Raw genomic sequence first — 17,191 nt, forward strand, 5'->3', positions numbered from 1 at the left:
TAGTAGGTAGCTGGGTTATTTAACAGTTTCTTAATTACTGCTAATTTTGCCGTATTACCGCTACAAACTAAAATACCGTAAATGTCTTTTTTTAATACTAGATGATGCCTGTAGCTTCGCCCGCGTGGATTTATGTTTTTAAAATCCCGTGGGAACTTTTGGTTTTCCAGGACAAAAGTACCCTATCCGTAATAGCCCGTCTCCGGGATGCAAGGTATTTCTGTACCAATTTAAACGGATGATCCTATAAAAATCCCGATCACCAGGATTTAGGAATGCAATTTCTTAGAGCAGGGTTGATAGCCCGTTCAAACAGATAGACAGACAAAAAAATTTAAAAGTGTGATTCAGTGATGATACAGTTCAAATAACCATTGAGCTTGATAATGAGGTAGTTATTTCGAAATTACAGACAGACACTTCAATTTTATTTATATAGTTTAGTTAGTATTTAGCTTTGTCAATAAGTAGATGCCCGTGATTTCTTCTGCATGGAATTAGGTTTTAACATCCCCTAGGAACACAATTTATTTTCGTGATAAAAAGCAGGCATTGTTCGTTACTGCAATACAAGCAATCTTTGTACCAAATTTTGTAAAAATCGGTTAAACTTATGCACCGTGTAAAACGTAGCAGACAGAAAGAGAAACTTTTGTTTTTATAATTATTAATATGAATAACTTTGCCAACTAATTTTACCTTTTGCCTTCTGTGTATAAGATGGCTAGGTTACTTAACCGTTTCCCTAATTCTGTAAATCTTGTTGGTAAATCCTAAGATTCACAAGTTAAATCCATGGTTTCATCTAAAATTTATATTAGAGCTTTTACAGTAGGTAAACACATATTCACTCTTTTAAATAAAACAATTATTTTCAAAATCGTATGCAAGTCAAACGAGTTTTTAGTTAGTATAAAAAAGCAAAGTACCAAGATTTGACTCTACCTTTAAAAATATCCTAATACTTTTACATGGTTTTGATGTAAAGCAGTGGTGCATTCACTCTGTAATTCGCTGTATTTAACTACCCTGACAACTGAAATGCGATTTACGCTCAATTAGCTACCAAGCGAATTTCGTATTAATATACTTGTGTATTAGCACAATTCACATAGTTATTACCACCGCAAGTGGCGAAGCTGAGGTGGCGATGAGCAGGGCATGTAATTGAATCTGAAATTATACACAAGTATGAACTTTCTAATATGTTTTATATGGTTTTTAACTGACTTCGAAAAAAAGAGGAGGTTCTCACTTCGTTGGAATCTTTTTTTTGACATATAGTGTTGAATTCAATCTCCACTTTAAAGCCCCCCCATTTCGTATGAGAGCCCCCCTTGAAATAAAGAATTTAAATTTTTTTCTGCACTCTTCGGCTGAAAGTCATCAGTTTACATAATTATTATGTTTATATAGAACTAATTTTGTTCAGTAATTCAGAAGTTATAGGGCCCTGACAGACAAGTGCTTGACGGGCTTGACAAGTGCTTTTCGTTCAAGTAGACTCGGAGACCATGCTTCGCTCAGTCAATAGTAACAAATTATGACACAGAAAAACACTGAGACCAATAAGTTCCAGATTTCGTGTTTCGAATAAGAGAGTTTCGTACCAAATAAAAGGTTTTACATAATATTTGATAAATAATTCTTGCACTGACTGTTATGTAATAACTTGCAGAATTCATTTTCCTATAGCTTTCCTTCATCACGAATACAACAAAAATATGCATTTCTTTTAAACCGTTTGGAATTTCACTATTTCATTTAGTCTACAAATCTTCGCTAACAGATTATCAACTTTAAAAATATTAAATTAGAGTTTATTTTTCTTTGTATGTCAAACGTTTTAACTCATTCGAGTACGCTGTTATCATAACACGCAAAATCACTTCATTTGCGGTAAGTGGGGAGAAATGTGTAATTTTGAGTACACAAGAAATAATTGACATACATTACAGGTTGTGGCGACATTTTCAGCGGTACAGTGCTGCACAAAAGATTTATCATTGCTATTTTTAATTTTGTAGATCCGCTGATTATTTCGTACAAACGATGGATGTTGGGGTAGTGCTGGAATGGCTACCTCGCACTGAGAATACTGCCCGTATTCGAAGTCCTCCTGCTTGGTAGATAGGAGTCACAGTTATGGATACAGGCAATTCCTACAAGAGACCCAGTCTATTTTTTAACGATAAGATCGATGTGCAAAAAGCTTGACTAATATGGCAGCAAAACTCGTTTTTGACAGTAGGCCACAATATTATATACTAGCTGATACCCGCGACTTCGCCCAATCCGTCCAATAGTTTTTGCGTGAAGGAGTAACAAACATACACACAAACACACACATACACACAAACACACACACACACACACATACAAATTTCTCCTTTATAATATTAGTGTGAAGTGTGATAAGTGGGCAAAAACTTATGTATGATATTGTGGCCTACTCTCTTCATGGGTCTTTTCTATCGATGCTAAATCGACATGTTGAGCTATTCGCTGATCCAAAATAAAAAATCAAAATCAAAATTCAAAATATTTTTATTCAATTAAACTTTTACAAGTGCTTTTGAATCGTCAAAATAATCTTCCACCAAAAATTGTGGTGGTTTGGAATGCCATTCCTACCGAGAAGAACCAGCAAGAAAAAAAAACAACAACTTAGACCTGGCATTCCTATAGAATCATCCCGTGATTTGTATGAAATCATCCAGTTCCAAATAGAAGATATCTTAACCAAAATTATTTTTAAATCAACTAGGAAACGAATTCTGAACCTTTTGATACAGATAACCATGCTTTACACACCGCAAGGAACGCTTCAGTAAAAAATATTATTTTGAAACTTTTGAGCTTGTCTGTACTCCACCGTACTATGCAAATTTTCCCCGTTTTTCACACGAACTTAATAAATTATTATGGAGTTAGAAACCGACATTTTTGTCGTACCTACTTTGAAAATACACTTTTGCAAGTTTTTATGAAACAACATTATGCCAACATAATGATAATATTTATGGTGGCATATTTTAAAATGAGATGAAAAAAAATGAGAGAAAAATATTATTATACTGACTTGAACATTTTCAAAGAGCTTCTTCAGACCACCTTGCTAAAATAAACAAATTCTTGCAAAATAACTAGGTACCTAAGTTTTTTAGTATAGGTAAGTAAATAAATAAACTCACAATCAGAATATTCCCAGTCCTCATAGCTTAGTGCAGAAATGTGTAGCATTTGAATTATTGAGGAATCAGGAACCCGAAGTTCAATGATGAAGTCAATACAGTTAAATTCACCATCAACATTGTCTGAATACCTAAGGTTTAGGAGTGCTGTAGGCCCATCTGCATCGTTAGGGTTAAAGAGTTGGGACTTGAAGTTCAATCATGAAATCATTGCATATTACCTACAATTGATATTGTACACCCTCAACAATTCCTAAATCCCCACAGCTTAGAAGTGTAGTCTATATGATGATAATTCTACTTTTTTATACGACTTCACTCACACGAACAAAGTGAAAAAATCCGTAATATGCAGCGTAGCGCCAAATAAATCTCTAACCGACCCCCAAATTATTCTACCCAATGTGTTCAATAAACCTGTATAAAAAGGAGTCGAGCTTGACATTGTGGTTCCGTAAATAAGGAGTATCTTTTTTCAGTAAATTATACAAAAGAGTTCTAAGAAAATACTTACAGATAGTATTTGTCGTTGTCTAATTAGGCTTTGCTTTAATTTACGATGGACTAATATTAATATATATAATTCATTAATTACTTTTTTTGTATCTATCAACGGCAAGTAGGTATCTATTAGGTACTTATAAGAGTTCTAAATTCACACTACTAATACAAATATTATAATAAGTATTATAAATGTAAAAGTATGTCTCCTACCTTCCCACATCTCAGCAACTACACCAGCCTTTTTTTGACACGCCACACACACTTAACGCATATGCATAACGCGAATACGATCATGACGGTGCTAAACAACTTATGGCCTTTGACTGTACCTACTTATTAAGTACTATTACGTATTCTGTGCCCACGTCTTGGTACGCTAGAAAGCCAATATTGCGTTTCTATGCAAAAACTTGTGGAACAAAGAGAATTGTCTAGTAAGATTTAGTACAAGGTCTACAGGATTCCCTCTAAGAAGCCGGTTAAATTTCATTACGTGAACAATCTAAACCCGCGGCTTCACAATTAAATTTCAAAGAGGCACTTTGAAAACCAATTACAGATGCGATTAGATTAGTTTTAGATGGGCCACGTCAATGGTATATTTATGAGGCTGTTTGATGAAGGTTTTGAGGATAATATTATATAAATTATGAATGTCTATGAAAGTTGGTTTTATTTTCAACATTATTAAGTTATTGAGTGAGTTGCTGGGACAAGATCAAGTACAGAGAAAATCCTTGCAAAAAACCTATCTACGCATTACTAAACTATTTACACAGAGCACGCTACGGAAGCTCTCAGATGAAACGATTATTCTCGACTTAATTCACATTATTACAACTTTCGTAGGGATCTCTAATTTTTGAAAATAAAATATAGTCTATGTTACTCAAAAATAATGTAGCTTTCTACTAATGAAAGAGTTTTCAAAATCGGTTCAGTGGTTCCAGAGAGTACCCCCTACAAACAAACTTGACCTCCTTATATAATAGTGTTGAGTGTACATTTACCTATTTATTGCTTTTAAACATTGCCCAAGGATCTCTACACCGAATTACGAATACAACTCACAGGTGCGTTGACGTGTCAGCGGAACCCGAACCCGGCGCCAATAAAACACACACGGACCATATTTTGTGACACACCGATATGTGCTGTATACATACGAAGAGCAATACAACCTACGGGAATCCATAATGTGAAACTCCCATGCAACATTACACGGCTATCGTTTGCTGGAAGAGACAATAAAATCGACGTGTTAAGCACATTAACAAAAAAAAGCGGCAATAGCCTAGTGGTTAAGACGTCAGCCTCCTGATCGGGAGGTCAGAGGTGCGATTTCGGGCAATTACCCCTAACTTTTCGGAGTCATGTGTATTTTAAGGAATTAAAATATCATTTGTGTTAACAGTGAAGAAAAATACCGTGAGGAAACCTGTGCGCCTGAAAGTTTTCCATTTTGTTCCCAAAGGTGTGTGAAGTCGGCCAATCCGCACTTGGCCAGTGTGGTGGACTCATCGCCAGCTTACTACTGAGCACGGCTCTTCTCTTAGAATGAGAAGGATTTAAGCCATAGCGCGCTGGCCAAGTGCGATCTAAGATCTTTCCCCCTATGAACGGGAAAATGAATAAAAACTTCACGTAAAACAGCATATGCCACTTAAGATATGTCAAAATACTACCACTGCACTGGTTGAGAAAGGAGATTCTACTGAGAAGAGCCTAAGAGAGCAGAACACTTGCATCTCGTTTCTTCAAGCTCTTTCTCTAACTCCAAATCCCCCGGTGAATTTAAATTAATAAAATCGGAACGGTCATCATCATCATTATGATTATGATACACTCATCACCGGCTCACTACTGAGGACGGGTCTCCTTTTACAATGAGAAGGGTTAGGCGTAGGCCATAGTCCGCTACGCTAGTTATGTGTGAATTGGCAGTGCACATCTAGTATCTCTAACTCGCGATCCCCATGTGAACGGGAAAAATTAATAAAATCGAAACGGTCTCCGCTATCGAATTAAGCTAATGCGCTCCCGCACCGCACGTTAACTGTGTGTAATTAATATGCATGGAAAAACGGAGAAATATGGAAATCCACCAATATGGCTCGCCCAAGTGCCTGACGACTGTAATTTGTTTAATTAATCACTGATATAAATACCGTTGACGTTAAAAAATTATAGAACCACAGTAAAAATCACAATAAGTACCTAAGAAATCTCTTACAGCTCTCGGTATAAAAGTTATGATTTATTATCTCATTGCTACAATCACAAAAATGTATTGTAGTAATGCTACAGCTGTATATTTTAGTCACATTAAGCAGTCCAATTTATAATAATTTGCGGTGCATTATAAATGCTATTGAAAATTAAAAATGACATGAAAATTATATAATCACAATAAAAAAGAAATTAAGGAATTTTTATTTAAATGACCAGATCGAGGCAGCTAAATTTATTTACACCTAACTTACTTATTTACACGTCTTATTAATGAAATTAAGGCTAGATATGCTAAATATTCTATCCTAGTCTTATTTATATACATATATCTGACTAGTGCATAATGTAAATAATTTTAGTTATAGTATACATAGATACTTGATTAATTGGAACCATACTATTATTATTGTTGTCTATAATACTACTATTTAAGTTATTAATAATATTATTCGTTAGGCCTAGCTGGGAAGGGACATCTTGTTTAGATCTTATCTTGTTTAGTTTTTATTTTCATTTTTTTTTTTTTTTTGCTTGTTATGTGTATGTGTGTGCTTTTTTCTCCTTTTCATTTTTCTTTCTACTGTACGGTTTTTAAGGTTCTTTTTGGGTTGTACTGTATTCATTTTAATATTGATCAATAAGCAGGGAACGCAACGGGCGCGGTGCGTTTTTATTTTATTAATCAATATTTTTTGGAGCAAACTGAAAACCAGCGCTGAGCATTGTCATCAATGCTCGGCCATGCTGAGTTTGCGGCCTATTGCTATTGTTAGTTTTTTTTTTTATAGATTTAATTTACTTATAACATATGTATGTTTGTCACTAGCAATAAGTAAGCAATAAAGCCTATTTATTATTATTATTATTATTATTATAAATGCCGTTGACATTAAGAAATCATAGATACACAGTGCCTAAGAAATCACCCAAAACCCTGCCCTGCAATAAAGTTGTGATCATTATCATATTGCTATAATCTCAATTGTTGTGATTTACTGGATTTATGGTGTCCTTGCTGCAACTTTGCATTTTAGCCCATAATAACAAGGTCATAGTGATCGTCACAAACTACGGAGATAAGTCTGTAGGCTTTAACTAGAGAAATAGCCTTTAGATCACATGACTCACAGTAGGTATACGAGTATATCTTGTATTTCAACTCCTAGGATATCCAGATCCAACAATTCGCTACTGTCACGCGTTCAGTATGACGTCCTGTCATCCGCCCATAACGCGTCGATTATGACTGTAAAATTTAAATAGTCAATAAGAACTGTCTGTTAAGATATTTTGCACATAAAAATAATTTAAGGGAGTATCCAAACATACTCTATGACTTTTAAATATAAGTTTTTGCAAAACTGAAGCGTAAAATTTTAATGAAACAAACCGTATATCTTGGATTTTGTACATCGGTGGTGAAATATTGAAAAACGGTTATCCATTAGTATATTAGATGTGGTAATAAATTGGATATTAATCAGTCCAATCTATAATTTGCGGTACATTATGTACCGCAAACGTACAAAAATGACGTGAAAATTGTTAGGTGACACGAAAATGTGTTTTTACCTATAGAGTGGTGATTCGAGTCCCGGGCACACATTTTCCAGAGTTATGTGAGTTTAAGCAATTATATATCACATGCTTTAACGGTGAACAAAAACATCGTGCGAAAAGCTGCATGCCTAAGAGTTCTCCGTAACGTTTTTAAAGCTGTGTCAAGTCTGCCAATCCATATTTGGCCAGCCTGATGGACTATGGAGTATGGACTTGGATGGACTTTCAAAAAAATAAAAAAGTTTTCTTTCTTTTCTTTCTATGGCTTAAGCTCTTCTGATTTTGAAAACAGATCCGAACTCAGCAGCGGTCTGATGATGGGTTGAGATGATGAAATAAGCAGTGAGGAAGTGTGGACTTTTTATGTGCATATTATGAAAAGCAACTGAGAATTAATCTGTAGTTTTTTCATTAAAATGATATTTATTATTTCCGAAAACGTCATGAAATTGTCTTTTTGCTCATCAAGATATTTTAAAATGCTTTCATTTGTTTTTTTTATACATATTTATTCACAGTAGATACTCTAATGTAAATATACCTTTCTTTTTCACATGTTTAGTTAGGCCTCTTAAACATTGCGTGGTATAAATCTGATATTAATAGGGATTGCTGAAGTGGTAACGATCGAGAATGTTGTCAACGGAATAGTAAGAGGCATGTCCTTCGCAAGTTCTATCCGATAGTTCTTGAATATCGTGAGAAGAGCAGCGTGCATCGGCATCTTGGAAAAGCGAAGACCTGGAAGAATAAATAGATTTGCTTATATTCGACCCGTAGGTATATACAGACTCACAGCTACAATTGTAGAAATGTCTCTAAGCTGATCGGATCATAATGGGGTTTAGCTGCAGATGCCTAAAATTGCGTCGTATGCAGTAATAATACAGCCCTTTTGATAAATCATATAAGTAACATTAAATATGACGATAAATGCGGTATGTAGTACCTACCAAATAATAGTTAGTGCCATAGATTCCTTCGTTGTCTCTGTTGCTTGAAAAACGTTGAAACGAACCTTCGAGTTTACGGAAGATTATTTACGAGTTTATTTTCGCGATCAGCTGTTTGTAGAGTTGTTAAGTTTTAAGTTTAAATTTGCAGCTTTAAATTATCTTTGCCTACATCAGATAATTCCTATGTCATTTTATATCTTTGTCATTGTTTTTTATATACCTAGGTATATTAGGTGTGTATAGTAAAATTAGTAATTACGCATAACAAAATAAAATACTTAGGTCTTAAAAAGTCTTGATATTATACTAAACATGACAATACCTAAGATTATTATGTTTACTTTTGTGACAAGAGTAAAGATAATAATATGCCCAAAAAATTTTCGGGTGTTATAAAATAGCCTGCTGGTGACAGTACTGATAACCAATCAAGACGTTGGAGACAACATAATTATGATGTAGTTAGATAAGATAAGTCTTAGCTGCGATATCATCGGATATTAATAATTTATCACATGATTATTATATGTAGGACTATTTATTTAAGTCATTATTGATAATGTAGTCTATAGCGCATACGCAAGTAAAAAGGCAGTGAATGCCATAAATGTTAACAGAGGCCTTTTTTGCTTGCGTATGCGCTATGTTCAAACAACAATAACTCTTAAAGTATTAGACATAGAGCTGTAAATTAAATGTTGTATTGTAGCTTAGCTCAAAATCTCTCGATGTAGTAAGAAAATAATAAAAAGGGTTGTCGGGAGTGTTTTTGCAGTAATTTACAATAATTTGTGAATTTGCATAATTTTACGATATTTTTTTCGAGTTTTTTATTTTTTTCAAAAGTTATGGAAATGTGAACACTTTGTTTTGTAATGTAGACGATAGGACAGTATTGTTGCCCTTCAAACAAGCCCATTTTTATCTCAGGAAGACCAAAACTTTGAGAGATATGATTTTTTTCATATACGTTTCAACAAAAATACCAAAATGGCTGCCACACAGGTAGGAGTGGACTGGAAGTTTAGAGTGTATTTGTACTTAAAAATAGTTGTTATATAAGTGTTTAAAATATCGCTAGTTCATGTCCGGACACACTGTATATAAGGTAATAAAGATATTACCGGTAATAAATACATTATACCATAATACCGGTATTAGTAATGGAAAAGTATTTTATACTTACCTAAACATACCCTGGGGCCTTCTCCAAAAGGAATGTAGGTGAAATGTTTAATATCTTTTCTTGCATCGCCGTAAAAACGCTCTGGTTGAAATACCTCTGGTTCTGGAAAATAGTCTGGATTATGGTGCAAATCGTATACAGATATGTGAATGCGATCTTTTTTTTTTAAGCTTAGCCCAGTTGGTAAGGTGTAGTCTTCCATAACCTCCCGCGTAAGGAATCCAAAAACTGGATGAAGACGTAACGTTTCTTCAATACAGGCTACAATGTATGGCAACTCATTGACACACTCGTATTCAATTGTGTTATTTTTCTCAAAATAAGCATCCACTTCGCTTATCACTTTTGTTTGTACTTCTTGGTTTTTGGCAATTTCATACAAAACGAAACTTAAAGTGCTGGACGTAGTATCAAATCCTGCGCTAAATATTGCTACACATTGGCTCACCAACAAATCATTGGTCACTTCCAGACTTATAGTCTTTTTGCCGCCAGTCTTTATATTACTTATACTGTCCCCAGTTATCACTTTTCTCTTCTTCCAGGTTAATATAAGATCAACAAAATCATTCTTAGATGATTGGGTACTCTCTCTTGATTCAAAAACTCCGCTCAAAATATTCTCAAAAATGGTATTTATACTCTTGTTGAATAATGTAAATCCTAAACCATAAAATAATGAAGGCCACATTTGCCTACAATAAACTTTTATGCCGGCAATCTTCGATGAGTCAAATATCTTTCTACCAAGAACCATAAAAGGGTTCGTACTTGCATCAATATTTTTGTTCATCGTACCGCAATTTATTCCAAATGCACAGCTGGTGATAACGTCTATAGTAAACATCGCTAGCAATGTTTTTGCGTCAAGTATTTGCGAATGCCTCGTTTCATCTTCGAGGAAGCATTCAAATTGATTGGCACAATCTTTTATTAAATGAAACATACCCTTTAATTTGGCAGAAGAAAATAAGGGTGTGAGATTCTGACGCTGGATTTTCCATTTGTCACCACCGCTGAAAAACAAAACCTTCGTCAACGGTTCCATATCCGTAAAATCGTTTACTTCTCTGCCACTAAAATAGTAAAAGTCCGTCACAAAAATTCGTTTAATTAAATCTGGATCCTTTATAATAAGCGCTGGGGACGTGCCTAAGAACGTCCCTATGTACGGCTCGTTTGGAAACTTTTTGCAGATTTCATGTGTAACGAATACTCTATGTTTTTTAAGTAGAATTGTTTCCTTATAGTTTCCGAACAACAGTGAAGGCTTCAAATGTGGTACGTTCCTTTTCTTCCAGTAATCATGATTTTTCGTTAACAAATATTGTAGGGCACATATTATTATCGTTATAAAAAATGAAAAAATATAAAATAGCACCATTGTGAATGATGAGACACGTTCGAGCTCTCGCGCACCAAAAATATTCTGATTCGAGATGTTTTTAGGCTTCCGTACCTCAAAAGGAAAAACGGAACCCTTATAGCATCACTTTGTTGTCTGTCTGGCTGTCTGTCTGTCCGTCCGTCCATCCGTCGTGTCTGTCAAGAAAATCTATAGGGTACTTCCCGTTGACCTAGAATCACGAAATTTGGTAGGTAAGTAGGTTTTATAGCACAAGTAAAGGAATAAATCTGAAAACCGAGAATTTGTGGTTACATCATTAAAAAAATAAAATAAAATGTGTTTCAATTTTCAAAGTAAGATAACTATATCAAGTGGGGTATCATATGAAAGGGCATTCTGTACATTCTAAAACAGATTTTGATTTATACATAGTAGTTTTTGATTTATTTTGCAAAATGTCAGAAAAAATACCCGAATACGGAACCCTCGGTGCGCGAGTCTCACTCGCACTTGGCCGGTTCTTTATAATAATGAAGGACATGTATTATCACTTCCTTATCATTTTTATACTGTACATTGTATGATAATAATAGTTATTATTAATAGAATGATATATACATAATATCCATACTTCCATACTTTTTTACGCGCCGAATTGAGAACCATCACCTCTTTGAAAATCGGTTAAAAATTGTTATACAATTTTTTTTTGATTCGTATGCAGAATAACGCACGTAACTATTTAAAACTATTTGGTCCATTCTTGTATACCTAAGTAAAAGTTAACCCATATCAAAATGAATAAAGTACTACTATTCAAATAGGAAACTAAGCGGAACGGCGAAATTAAAGTTGAACCTTTGTTAGAAACTGGTATTTGGGGAAGTTGGTTTTTACGGGATAGCTGGTCATTCGGACGAAAATTCAAACTCTAAACAAATGTTTGTTAGTTTTGCAAATAGTTACTTATTCTGAATCGACTAGTTTCAGCACAATTTTAAGAAGAACTCTCCTATTTTCTATTATTAATAGAAAAATACTGGTCAAGTGTGACTATCGCACACGAGCATTCTACTACCGTACAAGATAATAACACCATGTACTAAAGTTTTTTAATTTGGATGGCAGCCATTTTGAAATTTACCATCTTAGTTTTTTTATTTATTTATTGAAATAGCGGCAGTAATCTGTGAAAATTTTAGCTCTCTACCTGTTACTATTTATGAGACAAATCACGTTTAAAGACAGACGTATTGACAGCGGAGGCTAAATAATTTGCCCTTTGCCCTCGGCAACTTGGGCGGTATATTCGGCTTCTGGAGCGAGCTTGGATGGCTAGAGTGAAGACATTGGCGGTGAGAGGCAACGCACGCACAACTGACGGAAATGTTTAAGTGCGGAAACCAGACCAGAGAGAAGAAAGAAAAAGAAGAAGGGATACCCTTCAGATATGGAGAGAACTTAGACAAGGCAAGCGACAGAAAAAAAAGAATGGACTGGATGAGTCTTTTCAAAACTATCAAAATCTCTGCATTGATATAATAGAATTATGAAATTTGGCATTGCCACCTGCCAACCATGATTCTCCCCTTGCCTTTACTGACACGTCAGATAGGCAGATAGCAAAGTGATCCTATGAGGGTAGATACCTTTTATCCTTTTGGGGAAACCTAATTTTTTTTGTTTACAACTTACTATTTTATCTGATAGTGGCTATAAAATAAATAGTTAGACTAAAAGCGTACGTTCAACGTAGCGGTTGGGGTCATAGATTTAAATCGCACTAATTATTAACATCTGTTATCGACGTTTTTTCTTCACTTACCCCTAATGGGCCCGTGTTACGGCGGGCTGGTTCAACCGTTAAATTGAATTTGCTTACCCGCTCTACTCTATATTGACTATTTTTAACCCCCGACCCAAAAAGAGGGGTGTTATAAATTTGACGTGTATATCAGTGTATCTGTCTGTGGCATCGTAGCTCCTAAACTAATGAATCGATTTTAATTTAGTTTTTTTTTTGTTTGAAAGGTGGCTTGAACAAGAGTTTCTCAATCGATTCCCATTGGCGGAACACCGCCAAAGATTTGATTCCACAATTGAGAAGAGTAGCATATGTAGATGTTTTTGAGCAGACTATTTCTAGATAGCCCTACATTTGCTAACACGGTGTAGAGAATCGCGTGACGGTAAAGGTTCTACAATCAACCTGGATCAGTACACGTAAACGTTTGGTCCAAGGGAATTCATTTAGCGTGTATAATGCGCCAAGTAGTTTAATCTAATGGTGGCGCCACATGCTTGCGACAAACAACTTACATATAGGTTTCTTGACACGACAGACAGACGGATGGACGGACAGACGGACAGAAGGACAGTCCGACAGGCGGACAGAGGGACAGAGAAACATTCGGACAGCCGGATAGACGCAAAGACGGATGGTCGGACAGATGAACGGATGGACAGACGGATGGACGTCCTTTTAAGGTACGGAAGCCTAAAAGAGTATGTATAGAATCCGCGGCAGTTTCATAACGCTTGTACCACAGCTAAGCACACTGGTGTGTTTTATGCAAAGTAACTAGCTAATTGTGCCTGCTGTAGAGTTGCGGCGTCGGAGGGAGCACGCCTTTATGCCCGGCCCTCGATTTTACTGCCTCGTAAACTATTCGAATTTAAGGCGTTCGGGATTTACGCTCTCCGATCGGAAGTTTTTCGGTTCCTTTCTTTTCTTGTTCCAATATAGGTTACATTTTTAGTATTTCGTTGCCAAACCAGAAACTGTACAGCGAATAAACGAGCAGATGGATCACCTAACGTTAAGTGATTATCACCGTCCATAAACGTTTGCAACATCAGAGGAACAACCAATGCGTTGCCGGCTTTTCAAGAATATAATATACTAGATGATGCCCATGACTTTGTCCGCGTGGATTTAGTTTTTTAAAATCCCGTGGGAACTCTTTAATTTTCCAGACTAAAAATTTTCCTATGCCAATTTCCGATATGCAAGCTATCTCTGTGCCCATATAAATCGGTTAAACGGATTGGCTCGGTTGAAATCCGGGATAAAAAGTAGTCTATACTTATCCTTCCCTGGGATGTAAGCTAACTCTGTACCTTTCATCAAAATCAGTTGGACCGTGGCAAGGTTGCAAACAGACTGACACACTTTTGCATTTTAAGTGTATAATGAACCGGCTATACTATAGTCACGTATTAAAGTCGATGTAAGCCCGACTAACTTCGAACCTATCCGGGGTCCTTTTTAGGGATCCGTACCTCTAAAGGAAAAACGGAACCCTTATAGGATCACTTTGTTGTCTGTCTGTTTGTCTTTCTGTCCGTCCGTCCGTCCGTCCGTCCGTCCGTCCGTCCGTCCGTCGTGTCTGTTTTTTGGCCGGCACTTGGCCGGTTTTTTTCATAGGGACTCAGCTCGCTGCGCGTCGCGGTTGAGACTCGCAAGTCGCACACACTTGCTATTTTGTAATATTAGTATGGACTAATTTTACTGTAACTAATTAATTCTGGTACCTACATCTAAAATGTACACACAGCAATGGCACGTTAAATTTAATGCTCTTACACACTCCGGTGATTACAAATCAAATAAAGCTAATTAATTTCATATATAATTCGCGTTTACTAATTGACCACCTAATTTTACACAAGCTGTCAAAGCAATACCGCCCGCAACTATCGGGTCGAGGAGTCATTAATTAGTACATTATGAAAATGGCCATAATTATCTGAAAATAATTTGATTTTACCTTTTAGACTAAATGTTATGGCTTTGATGACCTCTCCAATGCAGAAAATTTATGATTACCACTTCTATGATTAAAATATTATTATGCACCTAGATGATGCCAGCAACCCTGTCTGCGTGGATTAAGGTCTTTAAAAATCCCATGACTAGATGTTGTATCAAATCTGCTGTGTGCCTAGGGGGAGATTTTTAACCTATTCGATCGCGTAAAACTTAACTGCGTTTTGTATGGAATTGAAACAGCGCCATCTTCTTGTCACTAGATGGCGCTGTTTCAATTCCATACAAAACGCAGTTAACTTTTACGCGATCGAATAGGTTAAAAATCTCCCACTAAGCACACTGGCAAGTGACGATGCAGTCTAAGGGTGAGATTTATAAAGCGCACTTTGACTTTGCTCAGACTTAAGATTGAGTTAAAACGAGACAGATTTATGTGAGAGATATACATCTGTCTCGTTTTAACTCTGGCTTAAGTCTGAGTGCGGTTTATAGATCTCACCCTAAGATGAAGCGCGCTTGCCTAGAAGATGCTAAATAGATAAAATTTCCGATTTTTTTGTTGAATTCGGTTAGAAAATGTTATTTTGTGCTTGTCTTTTCCGAATTCAAACATTTCCGTACCGAGGGCGATGTTCTAAACGGGCGGCAATTATAAAACAATTAGGAGCGTCGCGTGCAAACAAGCTTGTTGGAGCGCTGCAATTGTACCAAATTTGAGCTAATTTTGGAATTTCGCTAATTCTCCACTTTATTTTCCAAAGTTGTTTGTTCTGCGTTATTTGCTAAATAAAATGTTTGCTTGATATATTGGTTGTTGTTGGGCAGCATCTAAATCACACTAATATTATAAAGGCGAAAGTTTGTATGTGTGTGTGTGTGTGTGTGTGTGTGTATGTTTGTTACTCCTTCACGCAAAAACTACTGGACGGATTTGGCTGAAATTTGAATGGAAATAGGTAATATCCTAGATTAGCACATAGGCTACTTTTTATCCCGGAAAATCAAAGAGTTCCCACGGGATTTCAAAAAACCTAAATCCACGCGGGCGAAGTCGCGGGCATCGGCTAGTACAGTATAAAAGGTAGAGCTGACTTACTGACTGACTGCTTAAAATGCACAAACTTCTGGAAAAATCGGGCTAGTTGGCATGTAGATAGCTGATATAACGTAGACATCTATTTATTCAATATTTCAGGATTAATTAGACGATTGCAGTCGGGTTTTAGTTTTCAACTTTAACTTGTTATGACTTGTTATTACTTATTTCTTTTATTTTTAATTCTGATTTAAATTTTAGTTGTTGGGTATTCCAACTTCATCATTTCAAACTCAGATTTCACTGTGCCGTAAATTAATTTTCTGTCTGTATTTAATAGTCTAAGGAAATAGACTTGGAATTTTTCTTTTAGAACTTAATAAAACGAGCTGTGATTTTCATCGCGCGGCGAACGGAAGCTGAACGATTGACGTCCATTGCACGTAATATTGCTTCATACATTGCAAGGCTTGCGCGAGGGATATATGAAATTAAACTTTTATCGACACGTACGATATTCTCAGCTTATGCTACATCTGACTTTTTGATATTAAGAGGGGTCTCTCCGTCACTCGCTCCATACAAACGTAGTTCGTCTCTCATTGGAATACTAACCAATCATATTGAATGGAATTTTGTAGAAACGTCCCGGGAACTAATATGGCCTGTGGTTTTCCAGATTTTCGTTAAAATATTCGGTTTCAAAGTTACGCGGTCTTAAAAATTCACATAAAATTTTTTGAGCCCATGTAATTTTAAAACTATGTATATATTTTTAGAAAAATCTAAAACACCACAGGCACGGATATTAGTTTCTAGAATATGTCCGCAAAATTTCATGGACTTTGGTTGCTTAATATTCAATTGAAATTGGGACTACGATTGTATGGAGTAAGTGACGGAGAGAGCCCTGTTAAGAAAACATATTTTTAGCTAGAATACAAATCTGCTCTAGTATTGTGATGGGTCTGATTAATCCGCACTTGGTCAACGTGGTGAACTTAGGCCTAAACCCTTCTCGTTATAAGAGGAGAACCGAAGAGAGATGATTGCAATAGCATGCTCTGCACACTCGACTTGGAGCGATAATGAAAAATAATGGCGTGGAAGAGAAAGCTCGAAAGAAATTTCATATAGGTAATATTAGCTGAATTTTACCCTCGTTTGGTATGTAACCTAATATTTTAGCCAAAATAAACCTAAATACAGCCTAAATATTATAATTTGTGCTTTTATAAACATTACAAGCTAGGCGCAAAAAAGGTTTATTTCTACAAGACCTATATTTTGGTTGAAAGGTGTTCAGCAAATAATAATATATTATTATCCACATAATGGATGAACCAAATTGTTTTGTGATGATAGTTTAGCAGTACATTAAAAATGGATAAAAGCTTTTGTTG

At 35.7% G+C, this 17,191-nt stretch overlaps 2 protein-coding genes across 6 annotated transcripts in view; both read right to left on the reverse strand.

The window, feature by feature from the left end:
• LOC123865971 overlaps window positions 1-17,191 on the reverse strand; it is a 124,044-nt gene that overhangs the window by 84,634 nt on the left and 22,219 nt on the right. The window lies entirely within an intron of this gene.
• Window positions 7,124-17,191, reverse strand: part of LOC123865969 (cytochrome P450 6B5-like) — a 30,723-nt gene continuing 20,655 nt past the window's right edge. For 2 of the 5 annotated variants that reach the window (XM_045907229.1, XM_045907227.1), the window contains 2 exons: window positions 9,633-10,648; window positions 7,950-8,231 (listed from right to left, as the gene is read on the reverse strand). In XM_045907229.1, the coding sequence (XP_045763185.1) occupies window positions 8,062-8,231; window positions 9,633-10,578 (1,116 nt within the window). In that variant the 5' untranslated portion in view covers window positions 10,579-10,648 and the 3' untranslated portion in view covers window positions 7,950-8,061. Of the gene's footprint in view, window positions 7,177-7,949; window positions 8,232-9,632; window positions 11,036-17,191 lie in introns of those variants that run through there. The other 3 variants (XM_045907226.1, XM_045907228.1, XM_045907225.1) reach the window with 3 other exon arrangements.

Source organism: Maniola jurtina, chromosome 6, assembly GCF_905333055.1.
Source record: "Maniola jurtina chromosome 6, ilManJurt1.1, whole genome shotgun sequence".
Lineage (NCBI taxonomy): Eukaryota > Metazoa > Arthropoda > Insecta > Lepidoptera > Nymphalidae > Maniola > Maniola jurtina.